The following is a 12,186-nucleotide window of genomic DNA, read 5'->3' as shown; positions in this document are numbered from 1 at the left end:
TAAATGTAGGAATTCTTTTGTTACACTGAACTTTTGTGGAAAGTTTTAAGGCCACAATAATTACAAGAGTGCAGATACTGCTGTGATTTTAAAATACAATCAAACCAAAAGTTGCACCATAGCTCTTTCTGATGTGCTATAAAAATTCACCACCAGCAGGTCCATATATAATGATTCAGTTCCAGGGACAAGTAAGAGCTGACTAGCATTCAAGAGGTCACAATGTGTAATGTAGAGTAAGCTCAGGCTTATAAACTCAGGCTTGGATATCAAGGGCATTTTGGTGTTGAGGGAATTATGGGAGGGGCAGATGTTCATCAAATAATTCCTGGAAGGTGGGGTTAATGGATATAACACACACACACACACACACACACACACACACACACACACGGCAAAGAGAATGGAGATTAGGAAATTGAGCAAAGTTCTAGGTGACTGGCAGTATCTTTAAAGCTCAGGATAATAGGCTGGATTGGTAGGAGATGTCTGTCTCATTAGCAAATAAACTTAACATGAGGGGGAGAGGATTCTTAGTAATTGCTATGCAAACCTATATTCCTCCCTAACTTCTTCACTGTACCACCAGTGATCTGTAGGCCTTTAATTGAGGAACACTGGATCACATAACTTCTCTTAGGGTGAAAATATCTAGGTGGAGGGAATGACACAAAATATCAAGCTTTTGGTAGTGTAGTGTCAAGTGGGTGTAATGAAAGTAGATTTATTTATCCATTCTTGTATTTATTCACTTGACACAAATTTATTAAGTGCCTACTCTATGCCAGGCACTAGGTCTACAGAGATGAATGAGGGATGGTTTCTGCTTGACCATGAAATCAAAGTCACTTAGTGGAGAAGGACAGGTGAATCAATGTTTTAGTATGAAGTGGTAAGTGCTATGATGGAGCTCTGTTTATTAAATCAGGTTGGAGAGAAAGCAGTTAGGAGAGAAGGCTTCCTGAAAGAGGTAATAGCTGAGCAGAGTTTTGAAGGATGTGTGGGTATTGGACAGAAGAGACCAAGTGAGGGGGAGAATGCAGGCCGCGTTCCAGGCAAAAGGAAACACATCTGGGAAGGTATCATGCAACATAAGCATGAGAACCATAGGCAGAAGAGTAGGGTTGGAGTAGGATATTTGTGGACCAATAAAGCTGAGAGTTGGGCAGGGTAGACCATGAAAGATTTTGTTGGGCCAAGATGAAGAGTTTGAAATGTATTTTATAGGCAGTGGAAAACCATGGAAGAGTTTTTAAGCAGGAAAGTGATCCGAGATCTCTATTAAAATTGTTAAAAGTTCTGTCTGGGAGGACCAATTAGAAATAGAGACCCCTTTCTCTGGGGACTGTCACAGCTCACACTGTGGTACAAAGCATAGCAAGTGTAGCAGGGTCTGAATTTTAGTCCCAACTCTGACCCTGGCTTGGGTAGCCCTGAGTGAAGACCAACCTTGGTGGCTGCTTCTTTACCTCTTGATTTAAAACTCCTCTCCACCCCTGGCTTGGAGGATCTCTTGTTTTTCACCCCTTTCCCTCTGGATGAAAACACAGGCCTGGCAATCCAGATTCTTCTGTGGCAGCTGGCGAGGGATAAGTCTGGAACATATGTATCACAATAGGGTAATGCCTATGACCAGGAAGACCTCAACTTTTGAATACTTGGGGGTGAGGATTGGGACCAGTGCCAGTTCATATGTCTCTACGTGGTCAGAATGAGGAATGCTCATAAAAATATTTTAGCAGAGGCTGATCCTTGACTTCTGGATAATGACTTGGAGATCATGAAGAAGCCAGCATGGTAGCTGGACTGTGTGTGTGTGTGTGTGTGTGTGTGTGTGTGTGTGTGTGTGAAGGGGGCTGGGGTGAGAAATTATTGGAAAAAGAGAGTGATAAGGAGCCTCCAGGAGAAGAGCCAGGCCAGGATGTGGCAGTGGACAGTAAGCACAAGGCTGACCCTGCTCCCTGCCTAGTGGGAAGTGAGAATCAAACCAGACATCACTGAAGAGGGCTGTGAGGGAAGTGGCATTTTGTTAAGGGATGCCAGGTTTCACCTCTGGGCAAGGAGGTGGAAGATGTGCAAAAGCAAATTAAGATGAACCCTGTTTTGTAATGTAAAATCTCAGGCAGGAGGTCTTAGGGTAAACATCCTGACCTGGGCTTCCAATTCGGGGAATCACTAGATGATACAGTTCTCTACACATACGCTTCACTCCAGGTCACTCAGTCTTGGAGTTCATCATTATTTGTTCTCATGGTAATGTGATTGGAGAGTGTGGAATAAAATTAGCAAGTCTACTTGGCCCACTTGAAGTACAGGACTACAATGCACGTGTAGTTTCCTATCTATCCATCCATCCATTGATCCATCCATCTATCAATCCATCCACCCACCCATTCATCCAACAAACATTGTGTCTACTGTGGGCCAGTAAAAAAGAATTAAGAGAGAAATAAAATACAACCCTTGCCCTTCAGATGCTTAATAATCTAATGGAGGCAAAGACACATTAAACATAGGTTCAAAAGAGTATGCATAGAAAGCCTTTCTGGAGCCCAATGCTCACATTAAAAACTGATAGTCATTGGGTGTAGCTACTCATGGGATGGGAAGGAGACAGAGCAGACTGTAAATTGCCTTGTATGCCAACATTGATAGTATTTTAACATTTCTTTTCCTGGCACTTTTTGGATGATCTTCTTTGGCATTTGGACTTATTTATTATTCAGGGTTTCTCTTGTCAGGTTGTTGGTCAGGATTCTGCATTGTGAATAGCAGATAGATCAAAATGGTTCAAACATTTAAAAAAATTATTTGCTCACATAATTTAAAATTCCAGGAGTATTGGTTTCAGGACTAACTGGATGCTTTTGCTCAAATAATGTCACCAGGTCTCAGTTTCTTTCTCTATCTCTCAGCTCTACTTTCCTTTGTATTGACTTCTCTCCCAGGGAGGGTCCTCACACATGGAGGCAGGAAGGTCTCCAGCAGCTCCAGACTTTTGTTTCTACCAGCTCAGCCATCCCAGTGGGAAGAGAGCTTCTCTTTCCCAATAATACCAGATAAAGTTCTAAAATTGGCTTCATTTGGACCAGGTTCTTCCCGTGCCCATTCGTGACCCAATCACTTTGGCTTGGGAGATATAATATGTGACCTGGACCATGCTCACCCATGGCCTAAGAAGTGGGGCCTGCTCCATCTCAACTTCCCAGACTGATAATGGAGGAGGGATAGTTCCCAAAGGAAAATCTGAGTGCTCCTACTACAACAATGAGGAGAGATGTATGGCAGGCAAAACAAGAAGTGCCCATTATATCATTGCTGAATCCTGGCCACAAGCTTTGTTATGATTGATGTTCTATCCTGACTGATCCTGCAGGATAGAACAAGTCCTTCTTACTCTCATAAACTTGAATGGGCCGAGTTACAGGGCATGCTGAGGCCTCAGCAAAGGGCCAGTGGGCCCAGGAGGGAGTCTTGTTCTGTAGGAACATGACTGGAGTTGTGGTCCCCACAGGGTGCACGTGTAGTGTCCTTGAGGAATGATGAAGTTGGGCACGGAGCTTGGCAGAAGGCAGTTCTTAGAAGTCTGATGATGTTCGGAGTCAGGTGCAGCTCTGGAATTCAAGCTCCTCTGAGTTTGGAGCAAAGACTCAGCCAGAAGCTGGGGTTTAAGGAGCTGACTCCAGGCCCTGGAGAGAGGTGGCAGAATACTATTAGTCCTGATGGTGGAGTGGAAAGACAGATGGCCATGCTCCCTTAAATCTTCTTTGAAGGCACCCCTTTGGGTGTGTGGGATGTACATGGGCACAACAGGTAAGAACAGAGAACTGTACACTGTTACTAATGAGGCTTTGGCACAACATCCTGTTTGAGAACTCTTAGCTCTAATGAACTATGTTACTTGGATATAAGCTGCGGGGGTCCTGTCTACACAGCTAAGCCAGAGAAAGATTTAAGAGGCCACACCAAGGTCTGTTTCAGCCATAGGCCTGGTGAAATTCTAGGAGGAGTGACTCTCAGAAGATAAAAGGGACAATCCACAGGGAGGCAAGGCTTTCAAGGGCATGTCTGCCCATGGTTGGTTATTTCCTTGACTTGGACCTTTATCTAATCCCCTCATTCTCAGGGTGAGCCAGGGGGCCTCTGTGTCGGGAAATGAGGTGACCTCTCTTAGGGCGATGGTTCTTCAACTTTGGTTTGCAAATGAATTATGAGTGGGGTTTTGGTGAACTTAATAAAATTCATCATCCCAGCTTTCAGTTTAGAGATGCTGGGGATTATCGTGATGTCAAGTCCACGCAAGGTCACCCTCGCATCTGCTGACTCCTTGCTTTCTTTGCAGTGAAAACCACTTTGATCGGCTACATTAGGTTTATATCCATAATCCTTTCTTAGTGTTCATCAAGCAGCACATTAATTAATTAAAAACATTTTTTAAACCATTTGTATACATAAGGACACTTATATTCCTAAGTAGAATTTAACTCAGTTTGCAATCAATGTCACAGCCACTCCAACCCAGAATATGTCACTGATGCAGAGGAGTTAGTTCCTCTGGGATGGTACAGGGTTTGGAGGAAGAACAGAGCAGGGGTCAGCGCTGCTGGAGCCAGTCTAGGGATGTGATAGTGGGGGTGGTGGAGGTGGGTGCTGGTTTGCAGGACTGTGGTGGGGTTAGAGGGGCAGGAGCAGAGTTCAAGCCAGGTGTGGGGGCCTGGGGAGGGTGAGCCACAGGGCATTTGGACTGGGTAAAAATTCTGAACTGGTGACATTTAGAAACTGCAGGAGCACATAGAACTCACCAAAGTTGGAAGTGGAATGTTCCGGTGTGGGTGTGTCTTCTTCAAGATCCAGGCCTTGTTCCTGAGGGTGATGCAAGTTCTCTGTGGCGGAGGCGGGCACATGAGGCCGGAATCCTCAGTCTCATCCTTCAGAGGGTGTTTGCTCATTTTTGGAGGTGCAGATTCCTGTCAGAAACAAACATCCACAGGCTAGGAAAGACAGGTCTGTTTGCTTGTTCATTCATTCATTCATTTATTCATCCACTCACTTATTCATTTCCTCTTCAAATATGTACCTAATCCCTGCTAGGTCACAGGCACTGTTCTCACCCCAGGGACACAGTGGTGGGCACGGCACCCATGTCTTCACTCAGCTTACATCCTGGTGGGAGACAATAATTAAACTAGTTAACAAATAGATGTGTAATATAATTTCAAGTTATGGCAGGGTTATGAAGAAAAATAAGGGAGATAAAGATGCTAGGGAGTGACTATTTAGATTAGGGGCAGCGTCAGCTGAGCAGAGGCCTGGATGAGAACAGAGCGAGGCCTGCGGAGCTCAGACGGGAGTGCGGCCCAGGCAGTGTTTGGGGCCCGGGGCTGTTGTGGGCGAGAAGATCGCTCACCAAGCTCTATTTTAGGGTCCAAGTTGACTCACTGCTGAAGTATTGGGTAACTGCTTCCCTGCTGTGAGACTGTTTCTGCTGTAAAGTGAGGATTTTAAAAGCTACCTTTGTTTTATAAGAGGTCAGTGTCTGGCTAGAAAGTATTTTTTATTGTACAAAATTTTTACTTATCTCATGTATAAGCTAAGGGGCAAATGGTTAGCAACTAACCCAGCTATGTTTTCAGAGAGCAAAGCTTGGTCTGGTTCACTCAGTGTTAACACTCAGTTGACCTCCTAAAGATGGCTTTGAACTCCTGCTGATCTTTTTGGTTTCATGCCCTGTTGAGCTCCAGACTAAGAACCCAAAGTCCTAAATTCTGGTCCCCATTTTATTGCTGACAACCTGTAATGTCTTGGACAATTCACTTAGCTTCTACCTCAGTCTATTGCCTATAAAGTAGGTGTAATATTCCAAGAAGATAATGTTGTTTGCCCTATGGAATGCTATAAACATAAATGTAAAAGATTACTGTTATTAAAATGAAATCCAGGGGTGGCCCACCTTGCCCAGCTTATGTACATTTCATGGGACCTCAGGGTTTGTCTATGCGAAATACATAGATTTCTCCTGAGTTTCACCTTACCTATGTTTGGCATGGTGGTTGTGGCCCAGGAGAGTGTGTTTAAGTGGCAGAAAATCAGTGAAAACCTCTCAGAGGAGAGCAGAGAAATGTTCTTTGGGAGCAAAACAGGCAAAAGAGCTCCAGAGAGGGATTATTTTTAGGCCATTATCTGCCCTGCTCTCCCAGGAACATCTGTTGAACTCCTAAGTGCCAGACACCATGCTGATGTCTCTAGACCAGTTTGTGTGCAGCTTGAACCTGACTTTACTCTGGATGGGTGGTGGACAGCAGTGCAGCGACTGACACTCACTTACTGGCCTGGACTTGGGTGTCAAGAGTTGCAAGCCAGAACGTGATTGGCCCGCCTTCCCCAAGAATCTCCCACCAGCCTGCCAAGAATCCTCTCATCTGGTCCAAAATGCCTTCCCTTAGTGAGGGTTAGCTACTTTGTGTACATTATCTTACTTATTGTTCCTAACAACTCTCTGGGGCAGGGACTGTTATTAAACTGTCACAGAGGAGGACACTGAGGTTTGCTACTTGACAAAGTCACACAGTGAGTTAGCATCAGAGCCTAGACCAGAACACAGTCTCCTTTCCACCTGCTAACAGCCAGTACTAAAGTCTCTCCACCCTCCCCGAGGCTCCCACAGCCCTTTGCACACGCACACTCACACACTGAAAGCCAGAAGTGCTGAGGACTTACCTCCTCAGTTGCCCACAACAAGACTGCCAGCAGGTGCTGGAATGCCACAGCCCAGCTTCTTTGCCTCTTGTTGGAACAGCTCTGGAGAGTCTTCTTTGGTGGTTCCTTGCAGGGTCAGGCTAAAGTGACTTTCTATACAATGTTTGTCTTGCTTGGTCTCCTCCTTTCCCCCGTCCTACTTCCCCCACACCCCTAAAACATCACTAGCTCACAAAGGTTGGCTTCTGGGGGATGCAGACACCCAGTCAGGTATGGGTTGAGCTGGGGCAGGATATTATTCAGTGACTGATTCCAAGAGAGAATTCAGAAGCTGTGTCTGGGTGACAGCCCAATCAACAGACCAGATGATCCCAGTAATTGTGTCACATGGGAAATACATGGGCTTCTTTTAAGAGCCCTTCAACGTGCAAGGCACTGAATTGGACCATTGGCACATCTATTTCATTTAAAATTAAAATATCTCACCATTGCACTTTTCCAGTTTTTATTGGAATTTTTGAGATTACACAGATTCAACAAAATTTACCTTTCACTAATCTTAAAAGCACATTCTAGGTGAAGTAGCATTCCTAAATTTCACCTTGGTGGGACTCTGGCAATATGTTGTCTCGGTTACAAGAAGCTTCATTTGGCCTCATCATCACTGCCCACCCTTTCCTGCTAAATGTCTTGTTTTCCCTATATTTTTGTACATGACAATGATGTGGGTGACATTCTCTTTACACAAATACTAAGCATTTGTGTTATGGCTTGTCTGAATTGAGATATATTTTAAATATAAAACATACATGGAGGGTTTTGAAGACTTAATATAAAAAAAGTAAAAACTATCTCATTAATAATTTAAAAATATTTATTGTGTGTTGAAATGATAACATTTGAGGTGTATTGGGTTCAAAAAGATATTAAAAAGAATTTCATTTCTTTTTACATAAAAAAATTACTAGAAAATTTAAAATGATGCATATGGCTCTCATTATGTTTCTACTGGGCCGTGCTGCTCTAGAAACTCAAACAAAGGAGGTTTGGGGACTGAGCTTGTCCAATGCCTCCCAGGAGGGCAGGCTGAGCTGGGAAGAAACTGTGCGGTTGCTTTGATGGCAGGGTTCTTTATGGAATCAGGAGGCAGCAAGGTGAGTCCTCCATGACATCTCTGTAAACTCAAAGGCATGTGCTTCTGCAGACAGTTCTGCGCCCCTCTGGCCAAGAGGATTTATGGCTGAAGAGAGTGCCTAATAAGTTGGTCATCGGTCCAAATGACATCGCTGCTCCTCTGGTTCCAGGCTGGCATTTGTTAGCTTTGCAGAATTCACACCTGCTCCCCCCCCCCCCCCCGCAAATTGTCATATTCTGTCAGGAGAAAGAGAAGGAAAGAGAGAAGAGGAGGGTGGAGAGAAGGGTAGGAGGGTTATTGTTGATAAGGATGGAGGAAGAAGGACAGAGGGAACCTGAGGGAGAAGATCTCATTGTTTAAAAAAAAGGTTCAGAAGTCAGCTAGTCAAATAATTTGAAACTGATGACTGATTTCCAGAGATAAATAGGAGGTGTGGGAAAGGGAGGAAGAGCAGGATTTAGGGGTGTAATCCCCTCTTTGTTGGGATGGGGCTCCACTTTGGGACCTTCCCATTTCAGGGACGTGGGTGGAAGATAATGGCTCCTGTTCTCATAATTTTAGAGGCGAGAAGTCCAAGATCATGGTGCTCGCATGGTCTGTTTCTGTGAGGACTCTCTTCCTGGCTTATGTCTGGCCACTGTGTGCTCACATGGCAGAGAGACAGGGTTTCGGTCTCTTTTCCTCTTCTAATAATGACCCCAGTCCTATGAGATTAGGGTTCCATCCTCATGACTCCATTTGACTGTTCCATGGGACAGTCAGGTCTGAAGGGAGTCTTTAAAGTCCTGGAAGCAAGGGTCACAGTAGGACTCACATTCTCATGTCTCTCTTCCAGGGCCATGTTCTGTAATGACTTAAAGGAAAAGTATGAGAAGAGGATCATTATCAAAGGGGTTGATGCTGAGACCATGCACACTCTTCTGGACTATACCTACACCAGCAAGGCGCTGATCACCAAGCAGAACGTCCAGCGGGTCCTGGAAGCTGCTAACCTCTTCCAGGTACGTGAACAAACAGGCTTAGTGCTCTGCTCTGCAGCAGGGGAAAGCACAGTTCCCCAGAGGCCTGCCTGGACTGGCTCCCAAGCCCGTACCGGGGAGACACACACACAATTAGCTGGGCCTGTGCTTACTTGAAAATCAGAAGATGTTTCTTTGGAAATTTCCTGAGAGGTGGTGAGATGGGGGCAGTGACTCCTTAATGAGATAAAACCAGCGAAGCTTGGTGCCTAGTACTTACACGTAGTTCCTGACTCCAGGACCAATGGCTGTAATTTACAGAAGCCTAATTGAATCCAGGGCCTGACGTCACCAGTTAACTTCTAATCCTTAGAAAAACTTTATGGGGGAAGTAAAGCAAACTGAGGATAAGTGACAAGGCTATGATTTGAGCCCGGGGTCACATGCTTGCCACCAGAGCATGCAGTCTCTCGAGGAGGTGTGTCCAGATTCTGGGGAAAGCAGAACCTTGACTGCTCAGCACTGTGGTGGGAGTGAAAGAAGAGCACCTCTCATAAGGGGTATTACAATTACAGGAGACAAGATACAGAACCCTCAGAATTAAGTTTCATTGTTGGCATTTGACCATGTTTGTTTCAATTCAATTATAATAATTATATTGAATTCATAGAATAATTAGACCTATAGATTATGCCAATTGTATCCAGTTATCACAGGGGTCCTATTCTAAGTTACCAGCTTTGCCTAGGGTCTAAGATTACACTTTGAACTTGGTTCCATTGGATTAAAATGAGATTGTCTTGCTGAAGATAATGGTATTTATGATAAATCCCGGGCCAGGCCAGGCCAGATCTTGTCCATGATTTGGGACTGTAGGTGGTGGTACCCTCTTGGATCATCACCATGTCAGTAACTGAGGGGAACAAAAAACAGTCTGGGAAGGTAAGGAATGAGGAGCAGGGCTAAGACCATGGGGGAATGGAACTTTCTTCGTTGAGGCTGGGAACTGTGCAGGACTTTTGGAGATCAGCAAGGGAGAAAGAGTGGAAAGAGGGAGCAAGATCAACCACGAAACATCACTGATGAATTCTGAGGAATGGGTGGCTGTGGTGTCAGCCAATTTTATTATCTCATTTTCCTCAGGGACCTTTAAAGATACAGAGCAAATTACTTCCAGCAGGGCTGGCCACACCTTCCCTGGTGGTGTCCCCGTTAGTTCCCACGCACACACCCAGCCCCTCACCCCTTTCTGTCCTTACCTGCTTGCACACTCAGGTTTGCTGACTGTTAGGGAAACACCCCTCTTATGTGAAGGGAGGTGCTCAGTAAGTTAATACTCAGCACCCCCATCTCATCACCTTCCCCCACTACTCCAACAATCTAACTTGAGGGAATTTCCTCCCATGCCACGAAGAGGCCTCTAACTATTACAGCTTTTATGCTCTTTCTGAACCGTCTATTAAAAAGCAACATTCCCCCTCTGTACCGCCTCCCCCCAAATGACCAACAACCTTGAGCAGAGTCACCCCGTTAACCGTTGTTCAGTCCAGCCACAGTTGCCACTGTCATCTTCTCCGTTCTTGGCCCAGAGAGGATTGCTGACATCTAAAGATGTCACACTGACAATAGTAATAGTAATAGCAATAGCATTTATTGCTTCAAATATAGTGTCTGATACCAAAGTAGATGCTTAATGAATACAAATTTTATTGAGCACCTACTGTGTGCCTTGAGTTACGAAGTTTGGGCTAGTGACCAGGTCTCCTGTTTTCCCTCTGGCTGAAAGAAGGTCCGGTATGATAGCCTAAGGAGAGAGATTTTTGCTTTTTCAAATGAAGCTTTTAATAATTTTAAATTGCAATAATATTACAAACTCATTACAGAAAAATTAGAAACCCATACACACAAAAATAATATAAAATGACCTAGAATCCCCTCCTATCCAGAGACAATGTGGCAGCTTCCTTGGTATGTAGACTTTCGGGTTATTTTTTGTACTTTGACTTGTATAGAGGCAGCTAGCAGGATGGTTAAAAGCACAGCGTGGAGCCAGACTGATGGATTCAAATCCCTGCTCCACTACTTGCCTGCTGTATGACTTTAGGCGAGTCATAATTTCACTGTGTTCTTGTTCCCTTTTCAGTAAAACAGGGGTGTTAATAGGGCCTATTTCATGGAGTTGTTGTAATATGTATGAAGTGTTTAGGAGTGTCTGGTAAATTCTATATACATGTTTGTAATGTTAGTATCTACTACATACAAATTTTAGAAAAATGGGCTCCTATTGGACATACTGTTTTTAGTCTGTTTATTGTATTGTATTGTATTGTATTGTATTGTATTGTATTGTATTGTATTGTAACTATCTTTTTATATCAGTAGTTGCATTTTGGTAATAAAACTTATAATGGCTGAATGGAATTCAATGGTATGATAGTTTAGTGAATCCTTATAACTGAAAGTTTAGGTTGTTTTAATGTATTTGACTATTCAAAACAATGTTGTCATAAACATCCTTTTACTTTTACTTCATATGGATGAAATGAATGTTCTAATAGAAATAAGTGAAAGGACACGAACAGGTAATTTACAAAAAAGGAAGATCAAATGATCAACAAACATATTTTTAAATGCTAAACCTCATTAATAATCCAAAAGGCAAAGTAAATCAACAACAAAATAACATTTTTGTCTATCACTTTGGCCAAGAATAATATACAATATAATATTCAGTGTTTCCAAAAGGAAAAATGAGCACTTTCATCCATTGTTGGTGGAAGTGGAACTGGAAACCTTTCTGGAAGTCATTTTGGAAATAGATGTTAGAATTTAAAAAATATGTCCAACTCCAAACCTCTGGGACCTGTGAATGTGGCCTTATTTGGAAACAGGGTCTTTGTTGATATAACTAAGTTAAGGGTCTCGGGATGAGATCATACTGGATTTCGGATGAACCTTGAATCCAGTGGCTGTTGTCCTTATAAGGACAGGGAGATTTGACATAGGGACACAGAGAGAAGGCCATACGAAGGCCGTAACTCCAGGCTGGAGTCACGCAGCCCCATACCAAGGGACACTGGGGGGTTGCCAGGAGCCACGAGAAGAAGCTGAGAGAGAGACATGCAAAGTAGCTCCCTCAGAGTTTCCAGACAGAACCAACCCTGATGACAACTGGATTTCAGACCTCTGATGTTCAGAATTGTGAGAGTTCTGGTTGGTTAAGCTGCCAAGTTTGTGGTAACTTTTTCAGCAGCCCTAGGAAACTAATACAAGCTTAAAAAGTCAGCAGTAGCTCAAAGTCTTAATGCAAAAAGCAACAATCTCCTGTTCTTACTCCCTTCTTCAGACTACTCTTCTGGAGATTGTTTTTAAGTGTTTTAAAATTTCATTTCTTTG

The 12,186-nt window shown here is 43.7% G+C and overlaps 1 protein-coding gene across 1 annotated transcript in view; it reads left to right on the top strand.

Moving 5' to 3' along the window:
* KLHL6 (kelch like family member 6) overlaps nt 1-12,186 on the top strand; it is a 49,015-nt gene that overhangs the window by 6,935 nt on the left and 29,894 nt on the right. The window contains exon 2 of the mRNA XM_036243467.1: nt 8,667-8,832. Within this exon, the coding sequence (XP_036099360.1) occupies nt 8,667-8,832 (166 nt within the window). The remainder of the gene's footprint in view (nt 1-8,666; nt 8,833-12,186) is intronic.

This window comes from Molossus molossus, unplaced genomic scaffold (genome assembly GCF_014108415.1).
Source record: "Molossus molossus isolate mMolMol1 unplaced genomic scaffold, mMolMol1.p scaffold_m16_p_5, whole genome shotgun sequence".
NCBI lineage: Eukaryota > Metazoa > Chordata > Mammalia > Chiroptera > Molossidae > Molossus > Molossus molossus.
The sequence above is the reverse complement of the archived record's forward strand: the minus strand, read 5'-3'. Positions and strand labels throughout refer to the sequence as shown.